Source organism: Mastigoproctus giganteus, chromosome 1 (genome assembly GCF_048544385.1).
Source record: "Mastigoproctus giganteus isolate SK-2022 chromosome 1, ASM4854438v1, whole genome shotgun sequence".
NCBI classification, from domain to species: Eukaryota; Metazoa; Arthropoda; class Arachnida; order Uropygi; family Thelyphonidae; genus Mastigoproctus; species Mastigoproctus giganteus.
Genome location: NC_143575.1, coordinates 174,449,660 through 174,468,065, shown reverse-complemented (window position 1 = coordinate 174,468,065; position 18,406 = coordinate 174,449,660). Strand labels below are relative to the sequence as shown.

Below are 18,406 nucleotides of genomic sequence, written 5' to 3'. Positions count from 1 at the left end.
AAGATCGGATGGTCTGTGACATCCAAATCCTCTGCTTGCACCTTCTCGATGGTGGAACTGTTAGTAATCCGGGGTATAACTCACATGGCACAAGCACACTGTGGGTGACCACCCAGGTGTGAACCAACGTAAGCAGGAGTAGAGGTGTGGCGCCCACACCACATGGAGGAATGCCACACCTCTGTGTTACCAGGCAATACTAGGTGGTAGATAACTCTCATCAACCAGTGCAATACCACTGGGGACTTAACATGGTTGAACCCATGTTAAGTCCCCAGAGCTAAGTTGCGGTCAACCTTTCCCCATCTCTTCCATCATGCAGTATGACTGATGACTTTTGAAGTTATGATGAACATCATGGCGAGATCCAACCTTCCTTACATTTCGAGGGTACAGCTCTAAAACGGCATTCGCAGGCCAGCCGCTAGTTAGTACAACGGACCGAGTCTGTTGGTAACTCTTTAGGAGGCTTCCAGATTAGCTAGTGAATAATCTTGCTACCTCTACTCTGCCAGATAGTAACTGGAGGGAGTCAGAGTAGTGTGTATGTTGGGGGGGGGATTTGTCGAGGCCACGTTTTGTCAAGGATCTGGATATATTTTTACCATGTGTATGCCATATCCAAAAATTTCATTACTTCATACAGCATGTCCCCCCTACTTTTTCTTACTATTGAATACGCCATGAATTGTCAAACTAATAGAATAAGCTTATCTGCAAAAAGATCTAAACTTCCCAAACACTTCCTAGTTCATTTCACAAATATACATGGTCTCAATTCTAATCTCAACAATGTCCATTTCCACTTGCAGTCTGCCAAACCCCATGTACTTTTCTGACAGAATCACAGTTATAGGTTGATTCAACTACTGCTCATCTCAGTTGACAAAATTATACGCTGTGTGATTCCTTTCGCCTCAAAGGTGGTACTTGTGCGTACGTCCATTCCGATATTCCCTGTCAGAGACTTGGTAATTTTAATGGGCCGCAACATTTGCCCATCTCTGCCCCCAACTCTGTCAAAACCAGATGGTTCTGTTGTCACTTCAGCCAAGGATAAAGCTGACCTGCTAGCATCCCATTTTTCTTCCAACTCATGTATTAATGATCTTGGTAAAACACATCCCACCATTCCCCACACGCTCCATTCAATTCCTCCTGTGGTCTTCCATCAAAAGGATGTCAGAAGGATTTTGACTAATTTTGATGCTTAGAAAGCTCCAGTTCCTGATGGTATTTCTCCACTTGTTCTCAAAACCTGTGCTCCTGGACTTACTCCTGTTCTTTGCCTCCTTTTTTCACTTTTTTATTCCAAAGGTATTTTTTCTTCTGCTTGGAAATTTGCACATATCCAGCCAGTTCCTAAAAAGGGTGACAAATCCCTCCCATCCAATTATTGTCCCATTGCAATTACTTCTACTCTTTCTAAAGTAATGGAGAAATCAATTAACCTCCAACTCTTAAACTACCTGGAAACCTTCCGTCTGATCAACAATCGCCAGTATGGATTCCATCAGTGTCGATCCACTGGTGATATTCTGGTTTATGTTACTCATTTATGGACAAATTCAATGGAAAGGTTCGGTGAAACACAAGCAGTTGCTCTTGACATCTCAAAGGCTTTTGATCATGTTTGGCATAAAAGTCTTCTAAACAAGCTTCCATGTTATAGTTTGCCAACTGTTTTTTGTAATTGGTTATCCAGTTTTCTCTCTGATTGCTCACTAGGAGTGATGGTAGATGGCTCTCTGTCTTCTAACTTCTCCACTAATGCCGGTGTCCCCCAAGGTTCAGTTCTTTCCCCCACTCTTTTCCTCTTGTATATAATGACCTTCTTCCATTGACTGGAAATCCTATCCATAGTTTTGCTGATGACAGCACGTTGCATTCCACTGGGGATGCAATGTGCTGTCATCGCAATTGAGAGTCTGCTCAATCAGCTTCAACTTCTCGAATATCCACTACCAATTCCTTAAATGCCGATCTCCAGTGGGGCAAAGACAGCTTAAAGGTAAAGGTAAACTGCAGCCATTATTAACTCACTGCAGGATGGAAGCCTCCTCAACAATTCATGCTGAGGGAAATGGACCATAATCTGCCACACTGGTCCAGTGCTGGTTGGGAGATTGACCGTATTTAGCAGTCAGGGGCTTGAACCCCGGTCTACTCAAAGAGTGTGTGCTACTGCACTCCTGCTCTTGACCACTCAGCTACAGAGGCCTGGTAAAGACAACTTAGTTGATTTGAATCCTTCTAAAACTCAGTCTTGTCTTATATCTTGCAAAAAGGATTCTTCTGCTCCTATGCTTATCTTTGGTGACACTGATTTCTAGGCAAGATGATATATCTCTTTTTGGGATTACCCTGATTTCTAATCTCTCTTGGCACAAGCACATTACAAATATTGCTTCCTCTGCATCTAAAAAACTTGGTTTTCTCTTTCATTCTCGGCGTTACTTTTCTTCCAAACAGCTGTTCAATCTTTACAAATTGCAAATCCACCCTACCATGGAATATTGTTCCCACTACTGGGACGGTGCCCCCAAAACCTCTCAGGCTTCTAGATTCCATTCAGAAGAGGGCAGTTAGGTTAATTAATGACTCATCTCTAACAGAGTCTCTCCACTTGCTGTCTCATAGACGTACTGTTTCTCTGCATGCCTTTTCTACAGATACCTCCACAGGCACTGTTCTTCTGAATTGGCTTCTATAATTCCCACTCTCTCTTTCAAAACAGTCTGAACATGTGCCGCCAACATCCATTTACTGTCCAACTTCAAACTCATAGAACCAACTTTTCATCTTCCTCGTTTATTCATTCAACTGCCATTTTCTGGAACAACCTTCCTTCATGCGTATTTCCTGAAAATTACAGTCTGCAGAAATTCAAGTCTAACGTCAACAAACATATTTTGTCTTCTCCCAATCTCCAACTCAAACATGGTACTAAGTACTATAGGTTCTAATACCTCTTTTGTTTGGGGTTTTCATAAAAAAAAAAAAAAAAAAAAAAAAGGCTTATGTCCTGCAAATTGCAACAGCTGGAGAATAAGCACCTGCGGGGTGATCTGATCAAGGTGTATAAGGCCTTGAATGGGTCAAGCACACGGGATTCTTCCACTTGCTCAGATTACGAACCTGAGGGAGCAAAAATTCAAATTGAGGAATGTAAAGTCAGTTGTAGAATAGATGTGCAGAAATTTGCTTTTAGCCAGTGGGTGATTAATTGCTGTTAGAGACTTCCATCTGTCATTGTGGAAGTTGATAGCTTAAATAGCTTCAAGGAGGAACTGGACAAACTTTTAGAGGAAATAGATTTGTGAAATTGTGTTTTTTTTTTTTTTTTTTTTTTTTTTGGCTAATGCTACATAATGCTTTCTTGCATCATATCCCTCTATTACTACTACTTCTCCTAGCATGTCTTGCAAACGCTTTATAATTTAGCTCCAACTCAACTTTTTATGTGTATATTGCCCTGTATGTGAGGATTTGCATCTCCTACTCATAATGTCATTAGTTCCAGTGTGTATAACAATATTCACCTTTAGTTTCCTTAAAAGATAATGGCTGCTTAAAAGACAATGTTATCAACTTTTTCTTCTGGCAGGTGTACCCTTGTTCTATTCCACCTATCCTTTTTGCACAATATATTTCCCATTTCTCTAACAATAGGGTCACTAACAATAGTTACCTCCACTGGGGACAGCACATTCTGCCTTTCATTTACGTTCATTTGCAAATATTTAGTGGCTAATGGGTCTTGAGTTGAAACATAGCTCAATTACGGTAGTAGTATGTAGTCCATATTATTGCAAATAATTGGTGCTTGTGATTATTTAAATTTTACCGTGTTGAGAGAAAATAGCATTGGTGCCTTGTTGTTGTTCATTTTATCTAATTGTTAATTTGGATTTCATCCAGTCTTGATTGTTTCTTGATAGACAGTTATAAAAAGGTAAAGTGCAACCATTATCAACCCACTGCAGGATGGAAGCCTCCTCAACAATTCATGCTGAGGGAAATGGACCATAATCTGCCACGCTGGTTCAGTGCGTGTTCGCAGATTGACCGTATTCAGCAGTCAGGGCTTGAACCCCGGTCTATTCAAAGAGCGTGTGCTACTGCACTCCTGCTCCTGACCACTTGGCTATGGAGGCCACAGTTATACATATCACCAAATAATGTGATGCACAAATTGCTTGAATTAGTTTTAATTTATAAGAGCAACTAATTTAATGCAAATTACAGTAAAACATATGTAATTTGTTATTGCAGATCAGGGAAGTAGGATTTACAGCAATATCAGTACTATTTATAATGAAAAATGTTTTTCATCAAATAGTACTAATATTGCTGTATGCATCTTTTAATTTATTTTAAAACCACACTTTAAAATTAGAAAAGGAATGTTCAAATTAAACTTTATACAGGTTTTGTTTTCTTTTTCTTTTGTTTTTTTAGTTATCAAGTAGTTATTGTAGGTGGAGTACCCCAGAAATCAGCTTCTTCCAAAGATATAAAGCATTTGTTGCAGGTATGATAATATAAAATTTAAAGTGGAAATGATTGTGCATGTTAGTACATCCTTCTCTTCCCTTTTATGCTAAAAGTAGGGTGTGGAGTTTGATCATGGTGTCTTATCAAGACTTTTAAACACCTAATTGCAAGTAAGAAAATACTGCTCCCACCCCTCTCCAACACAAAAAGGTCTGTGTTCATTTTGCCATTCCTTGAATGGCAAAGTGAACACTGAGATAATGAACACTTTGGTGATATATCTAAGTGCCATACTTAGATGTATCACCAAAGTCCACATAGTGCTGGTTGTCCACATAAAGTGCCACAACAGCACTTTATGTGGACTTCATTGATACATTTGCATTGTCCATAATTAGGAAGCGAACAAAAAACAAGACAGTGCAGTCTGAAGTATGAAATGCCATTAGTTAGCTAGACTGTTTACAAAAATTTATCTTTATTTCCCAGAGTTTTAATTATGTACACCTTGAGAAATTGTTTGGAAGCATTTATCACTCCTGAAGTCATTTCATTAATTTAACTGAATACAGCCAGGCCTCACATAGCGCGAGTTCGATTAACACGATTTTCAGTTAACGCTATTTGAAAAAATTATACCACTTTTTGCTTTACACGATGCAAATTTCCAGTTAACGCAATCTTTTTTTTTTTTTTTTTTAATGCAATAGTTGAAAAAGATTTGAATCGCTCGTTAAGCTTACCACAAGTCGGACGGGCAATAAACAAATGTTTGCCTGCTGCCCGCCTCGGTGTGTTCCGTCAACCATCAGAAGAAGACTGCTAATAAAGTCAATGCACACTTGCATAAAAATTCGAATTTTTAAATGAGCCAGACGAAAATGTTACAGCGAAGGAGATAACGGTAAAAGAACTAGATGAGATCTTTCATATCACAGAGAACCTCAAACAAAAGGTTTGAGGTTCTCTGAGATATTTATTTCGCCAGGGCCCAGAGAAGATTGTTGTCAGCTATCGGAAATTGATTGATGAAAAGAGAAAGTCAACACTGTTCAAATATTTCCACAACAGTTATTTCTTCATTGTGTATTTTATGTCAGAGGTCCCCCAACTTTCTCGGTTCACAGCACCCTTAGTGTCTCAGTAATTTTTTCAAGGCGCGCCTGGACCAAAATAAATACCTAACAGTTCCATTTAGTAGTTAGGTCCAAACAACTTAATAAGAAATGTTGAAACTGTGAACTACCTCGATCTAGTAGTTTGCGCGGTGTTCAACAATGTCGAGTATCGCTGCGTTTCCCTCAAATTTAAAATATTCCGTGGCGCACAGTTTGGGTACCACTGTTTTATGCAATAAACATTTAATTCCATAATTATTTACATTATCTTTTACAGTTAAAAGGTTATTTAAAAGGTATTTTTAAAATTCTTTATGGACATTCCAGAAGGTCAAGGACCAATTATAATTTTTCCTATTGATTATTATATTCGATTAACACGTTTCCGTTTTGCGCTCGTGGGACGAATTAATTGCGTTAATTGAGGCCAGCCTGTATTTACATCTGTGTTAATTATTTGCAGATGTGCAGAGCTCAGAACCCCTACCAGTTGTTTCAGTCAGTTGCCATTATATATAATGGCCACTGTGTGTAATAATATTTATTAATTAGAGAGATGCAAAGTTAAGACAAGTTATTGATCCATACTGGTTCCTAGCTTTTGTATATATAATTTTCTGTAAGCAGCTTTGATAAAGTTTGCTATTGATCAAGCATGATAGGTTAATTACGTTGGTCAATACGTAAAATGTTACGAAAATGAAATACCCAATCTTGGCTAATTTCATTCTGCTGAACATGAAAACCACATTAAAATTTGTCGATTGGCAATTGTTTTTGAATTACAGTTGGGGTTGCATATTAGCGAGTTATTCTACATTATCAACTACGGCTCTCGACAAAACACATAGCAACACCACAGTTTCAGTACCACCAGCTCTTATCACGTGATCGCCAACTTCTGCATCACGAGATAAGTCGTTGCCTCAAATGCATCTTCAACTGTGTTGCCGTAATCCTCGGATACAGCTAGGTACTGGGTGATTTGTTCTTTGTGAGATTACTCCATCTTGTGCAGTATTTGTGTCATGTAAGATTAATGTACCCTGTAATTGTGTTAATAGTCTGGATGACTTCTGTTATGTGTGTGGAGAAGTCACATTAGCTTCAAGAAAGTGTCCCTTAACTCGAGCCATCAAAAAGGCCTATTTCTTTTACTTTGGATGTAAAGTAGGAGACCAGGACAAGAACTGGGCTTCACACATATGCTGCACTACCTCAAAACTCAATGCTTGGGTGAATTGAAAGGGACATTTTATACCTTCTGTAGTGCCCATGATATGGAGGGGGGGCCAACAAATCATGTCACAGACTGTTACATCTGTCTGGTGCCTCCTATTAGAAAAGGGATGATAATTAATAAAAATTGGACAGTGGCGTAACCAAATATACCATCTGTAATTCATCCCGTGCATCACTGTGAAGTACTACCTATTCCTGAACCACCTGACCATTTTTCTGTACACACTGATGAAGATACTGGTGAACATCAACTTCGCCACCCTCTACATAAAGGGTTCCACCATTTTGTCCAAACTTTTATCCTTCTGAACCACATAAGATCACAGAAAATGAGCTTAATGACCTCATCAGGATCTTGAACTGCCAAAGAATGAGGCAGAGCTTTTGGCATCGAGGCTACAACAGCGAAATCTACTAGATCATTCTGTGAAAATGACAACATTTCGTACTCAAAATAAAGACTGATAAATTCTATCAAAATGTTATATTGTTTGATAAATTCTATCAAACAGAAGGTTAACTCACTGTTTGTAAGGATGTTGATGGTGTAATGGCAGCAATGAACATGAGGCACATTTCCGAAGAATGGCGACTTTTTATAGATGCTTCTGAGGTTAGCCTTAAGGCTGTGTTATCACACAATGGAAATATGATGCCTTCAATACCTCTTGCATATGCCATCCACAAAAAAGAAACATACACAAACGTGGCGAACATCTCTTAGATGTATACTATCAGAAGTATGAGTGGCAGATATATGTTGATTTAAAGGTAATCTTCACATACTTGCAAGAGAAATTCCCAAAACTTAGTACAGAGAAAATTAAGGCAAGCATCTTCATTATTCCATAAATAAGGCAACTTTTCAAAGACAAACAGTTCAAATATGTCCTCACTGATAGTGAGAAATCAGTGTGGAAAGCCTTTCGAAATGTTTTGACCAGTTTTCTTGGACATGTTAAAGCCGGCAACTACAGGCAGCTTGTGGAAGACATATACTTCTTACCAAAAACTGGAGTGCAACATTTCACTGAAGATGCATTTCTTACACTCACACCTGGATTTCTTCCCGCCAAACGGTCGCATCAGCAACGAACATGGTGCGCGCAGTGATGGAACAAAGATACAAAGGCAAATGGAGTGCCACCATGTTAGCCGATTATTGTTGGATGGTGAAAAGGGATGCTCTCAAAACTGAATACAAGCGAATGACAAAAAGGTCCCGTGTTTGATACCAGTATGTTCGTAGCTACATCTTACTGCCATATAAATAAAAAATACCTTTTATAACTTTTTGAAAACAAGAACCAATCTGCCATTTTAAGCACTATTTCCATGTTTAGCACCCCAAAATCTATCAAGTAAAACTTACTGCTGATAACAAGATATGACCCAAAATTTGTTGTTCAGTGTTGCGACAGTCAAACAGGGTGACATATAAACATAAAAATTAGAAATTATAATTAGTTTTTACTTCATAGTAACTTTAGTAACAATTTAGAAACTCCGATTTATTTCTTCCCTGAAAATTTGGCATATTTCTGCATGCACATTTTGACTGAGTATTTCCAAGACACACCAAATAAATATGAGATGTATCTTGCAAACACTCACTCAATACTCACAGACAAAATCTGGTTGACAGGAAGTATGAAAATTGGCTAACAATACCCAATGATGTTATAATAATTATTCAGTATTTCATCATAAAATAATGTTAATGATTCATAAATAATGTTATAATACCAGTGAGATTTGTTTATACAAATCTCACTGGTATTATAACATTATCATTCAAGGTCATAGCTGCCAACTCTGTGGATTTATAACCGAGAATCCATCTTTTTACTTTGTATGACTCCCCCCCTCCTCCCTCTCACTATTGTAATGCATTTGGTGATAGTTCTCCCTTTTTTTTTTTTTTTTTTTCCCCTCTCAAAACCTCAGTGCTTCATCTTCTTTTGCAAATTTCTCTTGTTTTTCCTTAATGGGTTGGCTGTGTTACAAAATAGAAAATGCAGGATAATAGCACCGGTCTCATTTCATATGTGCGTTCATTTTGTATTACTTGTATAGAGTGAAGCTAATTGACCATCTTTCATTAAGATGCCAATGAAATGTGACATAAAATTTCAGAAGACATATATTGTAAAATCTTTAAAAGGTAACACATTTGCCTTGTGTATCACTTGCAGATGGATTTTTAAATTTTGAGCAGTGGGAAATGTGATATAGTTTTGCATTTGCAAGCAGATAAGCATAATGACAGTGTATAAGTACATAGTAAAAAATGAAAAAAATTGTTGTTTCTTTTCATAGTACAGATATATTCTCCAAATATTTATTTGGATATTTTATCAGGGAACATTATCTTTCTTTGAGTTGTGCAGATCATGCAGGCATATTGTTCAGAAATCTGTTTCCCAATATTGAAATAGCAAAAAAATACAGTTATGTATTTTATTTATTTTTTTATTTTTTATTTTTTGTAATACAAAAATAACAGGCATTGTTATTGAAATTGCATGGATTACAAAAGCAGTAGTTGATGGCTCTGAAAAAGGCAATGTGTCTAATTTCACCAGACACATTGCCTCTCTTTGGGCCCCTTCAAGAAGCTCGCCGTGTTTTTCTTTTCTTTTTTTCTTTTTTTTTTTTTTTGTGAGGTCTTCATACCAGTGTTCCTGGTGCAGTCTTACAATTGCTTTATGCAGTGGAATTATGACCTCTCTATCCTTATAGTAAAATGTTCAATAAATCATTGATAGGAAGCCTCTTGTTCAAGACTAATTCATATGTTTTGCTTAAATCCAAATAAACAATGTTGAAATTATTTCCTGCATTCAGCTGATGAGGCTATGTCAAAATTAGTAACCAGGTTTGTTTAACATGATTTTCCCTTTACAAAAGGCATGCTGTGTTTCCTTCAGAATTCTCTTTCTATCTGAATGATCTTGTACTATGCTCCTATTAATGCCATAATTTTCTGAAATGAGAAAGCATATTTTTCTTAAAGTTATACTTTATTTGGAAAGCATATGAGGTTGATTAAAAAGTTCTAAAACATTATTTTTCTAATGCATTTGGTGATATTATGCAAGTATCCCAACATTATTAAAACAAGTATAACTACTATCAGGGGTAAAGTGAACAGTTTTTGCTTTCTTAAAGGTGACTACAGTGGTCTCAGACAGTTTTTAAATACTATACAGTGGGACCAACTGATGACAATGCAAACAGCAAATTCCAAATAGGGTGCATTCAAGGAATTAATCTTGGAAGCTACTAGGCTTTTTGTTCCAGCTAAGAAATACTGTTCAAGGTTTAGGCCTAAATGGATGTCAGATGAACTAATGAGACTTGTGGCAGAGAAAATAAATTCATGGGATGCTTATAAATTGTCAGGTGACAGAACCCTATGGTAGATATAAGCTAGTCTGTAATCAAGTCAAAAAGGAGGTTAGGCAAGCAAAGAAAGATTACAAGAAACCTTTGGCAAAGGATGCTAAGAAAAACAGCAAGGACTTCTTTACTTATATAAACTATAGAAGGAAGGGGAAGAATCAATTTAGTCCACTTGATATCAATGTTTCGGTTCAACTGTTGACGATCCTCCTCAGATAGCTGACAAAATCAATGAATATTTTGCATCTACATTCACACATGAGGAATTCTGTAGGGAAGTGGAGGACAGAAGCTTATTAAACTCTAACAGGGAACTTAATAATTTTGTAATAATTGAGAGCAAAGTGGATGAGAAATTTTTGAAGTTAAACATAAGAAAGGCACCTGGGGTGGATGAGATCTATCCAGTTATATTAAAGGAGGTGGCAAAGGAAGTAAGCAAACCCTTAGCTATAATTATGAGAGCTTCCTTAAACTCGGGAAGTCTCCACAGACTGGAGATATGCAAATGTATCCCCAATCCACAAAGGTTGACACGAATAAGTAAACATATGTTAGTTTAACTTATGTCCTGGGTAAAATGGAGTCACTGGTTAAAGAGGTGTTGTAGGATCATCTAGACAAGACTGCAGTAATAATTCAGACATAGCAGGGGTTTGTTAAGGGAAAGTCTCGTCCGACAAATTTAATTGGATACTATGATGTTGGTTACAAAGGAACTGGATGCAAAAAATAATTTTGATATCATATCCTTGTATTTCAGGAGAGCTTTTGATAGTTGTGCATGGAAGACTACTGTACAAATTGGTTGCTACAACAGATAAAAGGTTAGTTGAGTGGGAGAAGACAGAACAGTAATTAATGGATGTTGCTCTTTGTGGAATAATGTTATTGGTGGAGTCCCTCAGGGTTTGGTTTTGGGCCCAGTGCTGTTTTGTTTATTTATCAATAATATTATTGAAGGTATATCAGGCTTAATGTCTAAGTTTGCAGATGATACAAAGGATGGCAGGGTTGTTAATGACGGCATGCTATTGCAACAGGATCTAGAAAAGTTGGGCAGATGGGCTAAGTGGTTAACTGAAGTTTAACATTGACATATGCAAAGTGTGCATGTAGGTAGAGGTAACCTCAGAGAAACGTATCGTGTGATACTATACTTAGGGTGGTAGAGAATGAAAAAGACGTGGGAGTAATTGTGCAGTCAGATATGAAGTTTTCTGGGCAGTGTGGACATGCAACTAGAGCAGGTCCTGTGTTATTGTCAGTGATATACAGGAATTTTCTAGTAGGGAAAAGGAGGTGATTATCCATTTGTGTAAGGCAATGGTCAGGCCATGCCTTGGGTACTGTATTCAAGTCTGGAAGCCTCATTTTAGGAAGGATGTAGAGTTGCCTGAGTGAGTGCAGAGAAGGACAACAAGATTGGTGAGGGGAACAAATGGTCCTCTTACCAAGAAAGACTTCAGTTCTGCAATTTGCAGCATCTGGAGACTAGGCACCTGCGAGGTGATCTGATTGAGGTGTAGAAGGCCTTAAATGAGTTGAGCAGGCTTAATTCTTTCTCTCTCAATGGGTTGAGCAGGCTAAAGCCAAATGTTTGATGAATAGAAGTGATAGTGATGATTCAGATGTACCTCTTTTGAAAGAAAAAGGAGCCCAAAAACATGATGAAAATCATCTAGGGACATAGAGAACAGAGTTGGACTTGCAGACAAAAGAGAAGCCACAATATTTCTTTAGTGATGAATCTGACGGCGGGTCAGAATTAGATGATTTAGACGTACAGTAGACTCTAGATTTTTCGGGATAGATAGCAAAAAAAAATTCCCAGATAATTTATTTCCAGGTTAATCCAAAAATACATTACATCCCCGACATACGTAAGAGATACGTTACAGGACTTCTTATGTAAGTCGAGTTTTACGAACTCAGGAATGACTAATATAATATTGCTACTATATCCCTCATATGCCAAAATTACAAAAACCACATAATATCCTCAGAGGAATAAAGAAAAATAGTTATATGTTTTTAATTAGTTCAATTAAATTATCTGGGACAGCAGTGAAGTAGCCGGAGTGGCACATCGTCATTCTTCTCTTTCTTGGTGATTCCCTTCTACTTCCTTGCACCATATGGCTAATAATAATAAGAAGAAAAGAAAACATAAAGGGAAGAATAAATGCATATTATTGTACTGTAAAAACTATGTATTTCATAGCCCGTTGGTTATTATAGTTGACTTTATTGGTGCCGGTCCCTTCACTGCTTCTCATATTCTGTCTAATGTAACATGTCTGAAGCTACGTAAGTCTTAGACTTACTGTATCGAAAAATGTTCAGCAACCTATGTAAAAAGAATGGCAATAGATAAAAAACGAAAAAAGCTTACCACACACTACTCGCGTGTCTAGTACGATGCTTCCCTTTATTTTTTACAATGTTGATTTTAAATCAAATAGCTTCCCTTTATTTTTTACAGTGTCGCGTATGGTTTCGTACATCCCTGACATAAATAACGAAACAAAATTTGTCCTTTTGCGGTGCAACAAAACAAAATAATCGATGCAACGCACTAAAACAAACTAAATCTAAACATTTGCATTACGACGCGACTTACTAAACAAACTAAACTAACGATAATAAGTACTAATCTCCCAATGACGACTTATAGCGGCGTTTCTTGTCGCTTATTTATGACTTGCAAAACATCTGTTTATACCTATTCTAGTTATTACTCAAATTTTATGATTTCTGGTTGTTGGTTTTTTTTTATTTGGAGTCTTGAAGTGTCCTGGTTAATCCGATCCCTATAAATCGAGAGTCTGCTGTACATTCCAATTACAATGATGGTGATGATAACAACCAAACTTCTGAAGCATCTGATGAAAGTGATGAATATCATGAAATCAGTAATGAAAATAATGACCGAAATTCTCAAGTAATCTCCAGTGCATAACAGTTTCAATCTGAAAATGTTACTTGCAAGAGGTAGGAAAAACTAAAATTTCAATTAATGAATATAATAAAGATGCTGAAATCCTTGTTGATGTTGATTTGAACCAATCTTACCACATATACAAACTGTTTCTAACCAATGATATCCTTCAGATGATGGTGACTGAAACCAACAGACATGCACAGTACTGTTGTCATCAGCAGCTAGTAATATACGAACACCCAAAAAGAAGAAAGCTGATTGGAGACCAACCACTGAATCAGAAATGGAAAATTTTCTTGCAATATTATTGATAATGGGAATTGTTCGTGTCCCAAATATAAGATTACACTGGTCAAAAAAAAGATTTATACTCGAATAATTTCATTAGGAAATCAATGAGTAGAGATTGTTTCCTAGATCTGCTGAAATATTGGCATTTCTCTGACAATGAAACTGCCAATGGGCAAGACTGTCTCAACAAAATTGGAATTTTATTAGATAAAGCCAATAGGAATTTTCAAAGCATGTTAAAGCCAGGAAAAAACTTGGTCATTGATGAAAGTTTGATCCCTTGGCATGGAAGGCTACTCTTTCACTAGTATATCCCTAACAAATCTCATAAATATGGAATCAAATTTTACTAATTGTTTGCCCAGGGGATATACTCATGAAATCTCTATTTATACCAGAAAGGGTGATTCAGTGGAAGGTAAAGGACATTCCCATGCCGTCTCAGTGAAACTGATGGCAAACTTAGACATTAAGCCTGATATGCCTTCAATAATATTATTGATAACAAAACAAAGCCTTATTCTGCTTCATTCAGCAGAATAAAGAACATGTCCTTCATTCTGCTGAATGAAGGACGTGTTCTTTATTCGGATAATTTTTACACCAGTTTCCCTCTAGCACAGTGATTTTCAACCTTTTTTTAATAACGGCACCCCTAAATAATTTATTTTATATTGCGGCATCCCTACTCAATTTTCTCCTGTTAGATCTGATTCTCTGTGTGTGTGTGTGTGTGTATATATACATAATATTAAAAAATATGTGTTATTTATTATAATAATATAATTATAAAAATTTACATTTCATAATACAAATTATATATATACAGTATATAATTTTATTCTTTATATAGAGGCAAGTAAACATCAATTATAACATCAACATCAATTATAGATCACCACAAAATTAAAAAGATACTGTACGCCTTTTTATAATGAAATAAAGATATAAATTAAAAAATAATAAGTTTAAGTAACTTAAACCCAAATTACGTGGCATTGCTGGAATGTTGTTCCCGCACCCCGGTTGAAAACCACTGCTCTAGTGCAAGAGTTATTGCAGTGAACGATAAAATGATGTGTTTGCTCTGCAATGCCATATTGGCAACAGTGAAGAAATACAATGCATATCAGCATTATGCGACTCATAAGGACAACAAATATGCTAAACTAGAAGGAAAACCTCAAAAGTCTGCACATAAGTAAATGAAAGATGGAAAGCAGCAATGAGTATTCAAAACTACATCAGGACAAGGGATGTCACTGAAGTGACACAAAGTAGCATATATACTTGGAAGAAGAGGTAAGCCATTTAGCAATGTGGAAATCATAAAAGAATGCATTACTGAAATTTTGGGATGTTTAGATTCAGCTAAGGTTAAGAAACAACAATACTTCTTTCAAGGCGCCTCCGTAGCCAGGTGGGAAGGAGCAGGAGTGCGTAGCACAGGCTTCTTGATTAGACCGGGGTTTGAGCCTGTCACCACCAAATACGGAGGATGCGGAAAGGTCAGGGAATGACCACCGCATATTCCGGAGCAATATGGCCTTGGTTGCTAATGCTCCTAAAAAACCAAACAAACAAACAACAACAACAAACAAACTTCTTTCAAGGACCATAACTGATCAGCAATATGAATTAGCCTGTAATATTAACAGAAGAACTTCATCCAATATGTCAAAGCAAAGCCATTTATTATTCAATCGCCTTGGATGAATCCACTGACATTGACTCAGCACAGGTGTTATTTTTTATTCGTGTTATAATTGCAGAGCTTCGTTGTCATCAGGAGTTATTGACTTTGGGTACTCTTACTGCTGGGACACGTGGAATTGACATCTTCATCATCTTCAAAGAAAAATGCCATGAAGCAAAACTGAATATATGTAATTTAGTAAGTGTATGCACAGATGGTACACCCTTCATGAGAGGAAAACATGAAGGATTTGTTGCATTTACTACAGAAAGAATTGCCAGATCCGGATACTTTGATTTCCTTTCACTGTATCCTTCGTCGGCAGAATTTGTTTGCCACATCTACCATTTTAAGGGACACGTTAAATAAAGTTATAGGTATTGTAAACTAAATTCGAGCAAATACATCACAACATCGCAACATGCTTCATCTCAATGACGACAAGACTGCAGCAATAATTTAGACACTACATGGGTTTGTTAAATGAAATTTTTGTCTGACAAATTTGATTGGATACTATGAAGTTTTTACAAAGGAACTAGATGCAAAAAATAATTTTGAGATCATATACTTGGATTTCAGGAAAGCTTTTGACACTGTTATGCATGGAAGATTACTGTACAAATTGGAGCTGTTTGGTATTAAGGGTAAGTTGCTACAATGGATAAAAGGGTGGTTGGGTGGGAGATGACAGAGTGATAATCAGTGGATACTGCTCTTCGTGGTCCCACTGTTGTTTTCTGTATTTATTGATGATATTGATGAAGGTATATCAGGCCTGGTGTCGAAGTTTGCAGATGATACAAAGGTTGGCAGGGTTGTTAATGACAGTAATGGCAGTGTGCTACTGCAACAGCATCTAGAAAATTTGGGCAGATGGGCTGAGAAATGGCAACTGAAGTTTAACATTTACAAATGCAAAGTACTGTATATGGGTAGAAGTAACCCAAGAGGAACGTACCAACTGTGTGGTACTATACTTAGGGTGGTAGAAAATTAAAAAGACCTTGGAGTGATTGTGCAGTCAGATATGAAGTTTTCTGAGCAATGCAGACAGGCTGCAAGAGCAGGTCATATGTGGTATTGTCAATGATATACAGGAATTTTGCTAGCAGGGAAAAGGAAGTGATTATCCCTTTGTATAAAGCATTGGTCAGGCCACACCTCAAGTACTGCATACAGGTCTGGAGGCCTCATTTTAGGAAGGATGTAGAATTGCTTGAGCATTTACAGAGAACAGCAACAAAATTGGTGAGAAGAACGAAGGGGTTCTATTACCAAGAAAGGCTTAAGTCAGTGGTTTTCAACCGGGGTACCGCAACAACCATCTTGGGGTTGTTGCAGAAATTTGCCTCTAGCCAGCGGGTGGTTAATTGCTGGAACAAACTTCCATCTGTCATTGTGGAAGTTGATAACTTAAATGCAAGGAGGAACTGGACAAACTTTTAGAGGGAATGGTTGTTTGAATTTTTTTTTTTTTTTTTGGTTGATGCTGCATTAAGCTCATACACTTACTTTCTTGCATCACATTCCTCTAATACTACTACTACTACTATATCATTCTAAAGTGCACTGGTTATTCCAAGGACAAATACTTGTGAAAATAAATTGCAAGCTTTTTTGAGGAACTGAATCAACAGTGTGAATTGTCAAAAGCAGAATTCTGCAGAGATATTGCGTTTTTGTGTGATATAATGTCAAAGCAGAATGATCTGAATATTTTTTTTGCAAGGTAAAACCAAATATAAATATGATATGTGGCTTAAAGTGCAGGCATTTCTGAAAAAGCTGACTATTTCAAAACCTTGCTTAACCATTTGGAACTTTCAGCTGAACACTTTCCTGAACTGGCAAAAGTAATTAATGAACAGGATACAAACAAATCATTAAGGAAATATGACATGAAAGAATACACAGCTGTTCTACACACTGATTGAAGAATACAATGAAAGGTTTGCTGAGAGAAACATGATCTTACACCGAAACCAGCTTTTCAACCACACCTGATTGATGTCTCCAAAGCACCTAATGACTTACAGATGGAATTAATTGAGCTCTCAGAATATATAATATGGAATTTAAATATGCAAAAATTCTGTTGAATAACCATGTCCACATCAACATGCTTGTTGAATGCTATCTTGTTTTGACACAACCTACAGTTGTGAATCAACATTTTTATGTATGACACAAATTAAAACAAGTTTGAGATCAGATGACAGATATTCACTTAGAGGACCAATTGAAAGTACACTCAACATTGTTGGAACCAAATATCAGACTACTATCTGGTATTAAGCAGTCACAAAAAAAGTCATTTAAATGGTTTGTTGTCTAAATCCGTCCATTTTCAGTTTTGTTATCATCTTTGCTAAACAAATAAATGTCTTTTTTCTAATTTGTGTGTTTAAATTCCTCATACAATAACAGGCTGTAATTAAAATTGTAAATATGACTTCAAAAATATAATTTTTTTTAATTTTTTTATATATATAATATTTAGCATGCAGCCTAATAGTATCTTGGTTAAATAAAATTTGCCCTTCCAGTGTAAAAAGGTTCCCCACCCCTGGGATTGGTATTACAGGAAATTTTGCTGTTGCAAAAGAAGAAATGTAAAATTCCACTTAAATTACTGGAATTTTGTTTCAGCATCATAGCCAATATACCTTTGTGTCATCGCCAATAATAATGCAGTTGATACAACTGAAGCTCATTTTTACCCATTATTTCTGCTCCTTGTGCACTTCTTGACTGTTACCGCTTTTTGTCTTCATTTAACAGCCTTGGAGCAAAAATGTTTCTGGCACTCAATTCATACCAAATTTTTTTTTTTTTTTTTTTTACTGCCAGCATGATTCTGTGATTCATCAGAATTTCTCAGATGGTTAATTGCTTCTTCATGTTACCTGGTCTTGGTGCATTATAGCCTTAGTTGCTAATGCACCAATAAAATCCAAACCAAACCAAAGCTTCTTCATGCACTTTAGCAACCACTTAATCAATGCTGTGTGCGAGTCACTTTCTATTTACATACTGCTCATTACTGGTTTTGCAGAATCGGAAGTGACTCAAATAATAGATTCTTTTGTAGTAAATAAAGTCCTAGAACTTTTTGATCAGATCATTTACAAATTAATACCTAATTACATTGTATATACAAAAAAAGTTATTTATAGTCTATACACAGACCATGAGTGTTTTAGATTATGA

The 18,406-nt window shown here is 36.6% G+C and overlaps 1 protein-coding gene across 1 annotated transcript in view; it reads left to right on the top strand.

The window, feature by feature from the left end:
- cnk (connector enhancer of ksr) overlaps positions 1–18,406 on the top strand; it is a 327,711-nt gene that overhangs the window by 209,182 nt on the left and 100,123 nt on the right. The window contains exon 13 of the mRNA XM_090389913.1: positions 4,462–4,534. Within this exon, the coding sequence (XP_090246039.1) occupies positions 4,462–4,534 (73 nt within the window). The remainder of the gene's footprint in view (positions 1–4,461; positions 4,535–18,406) is intronic.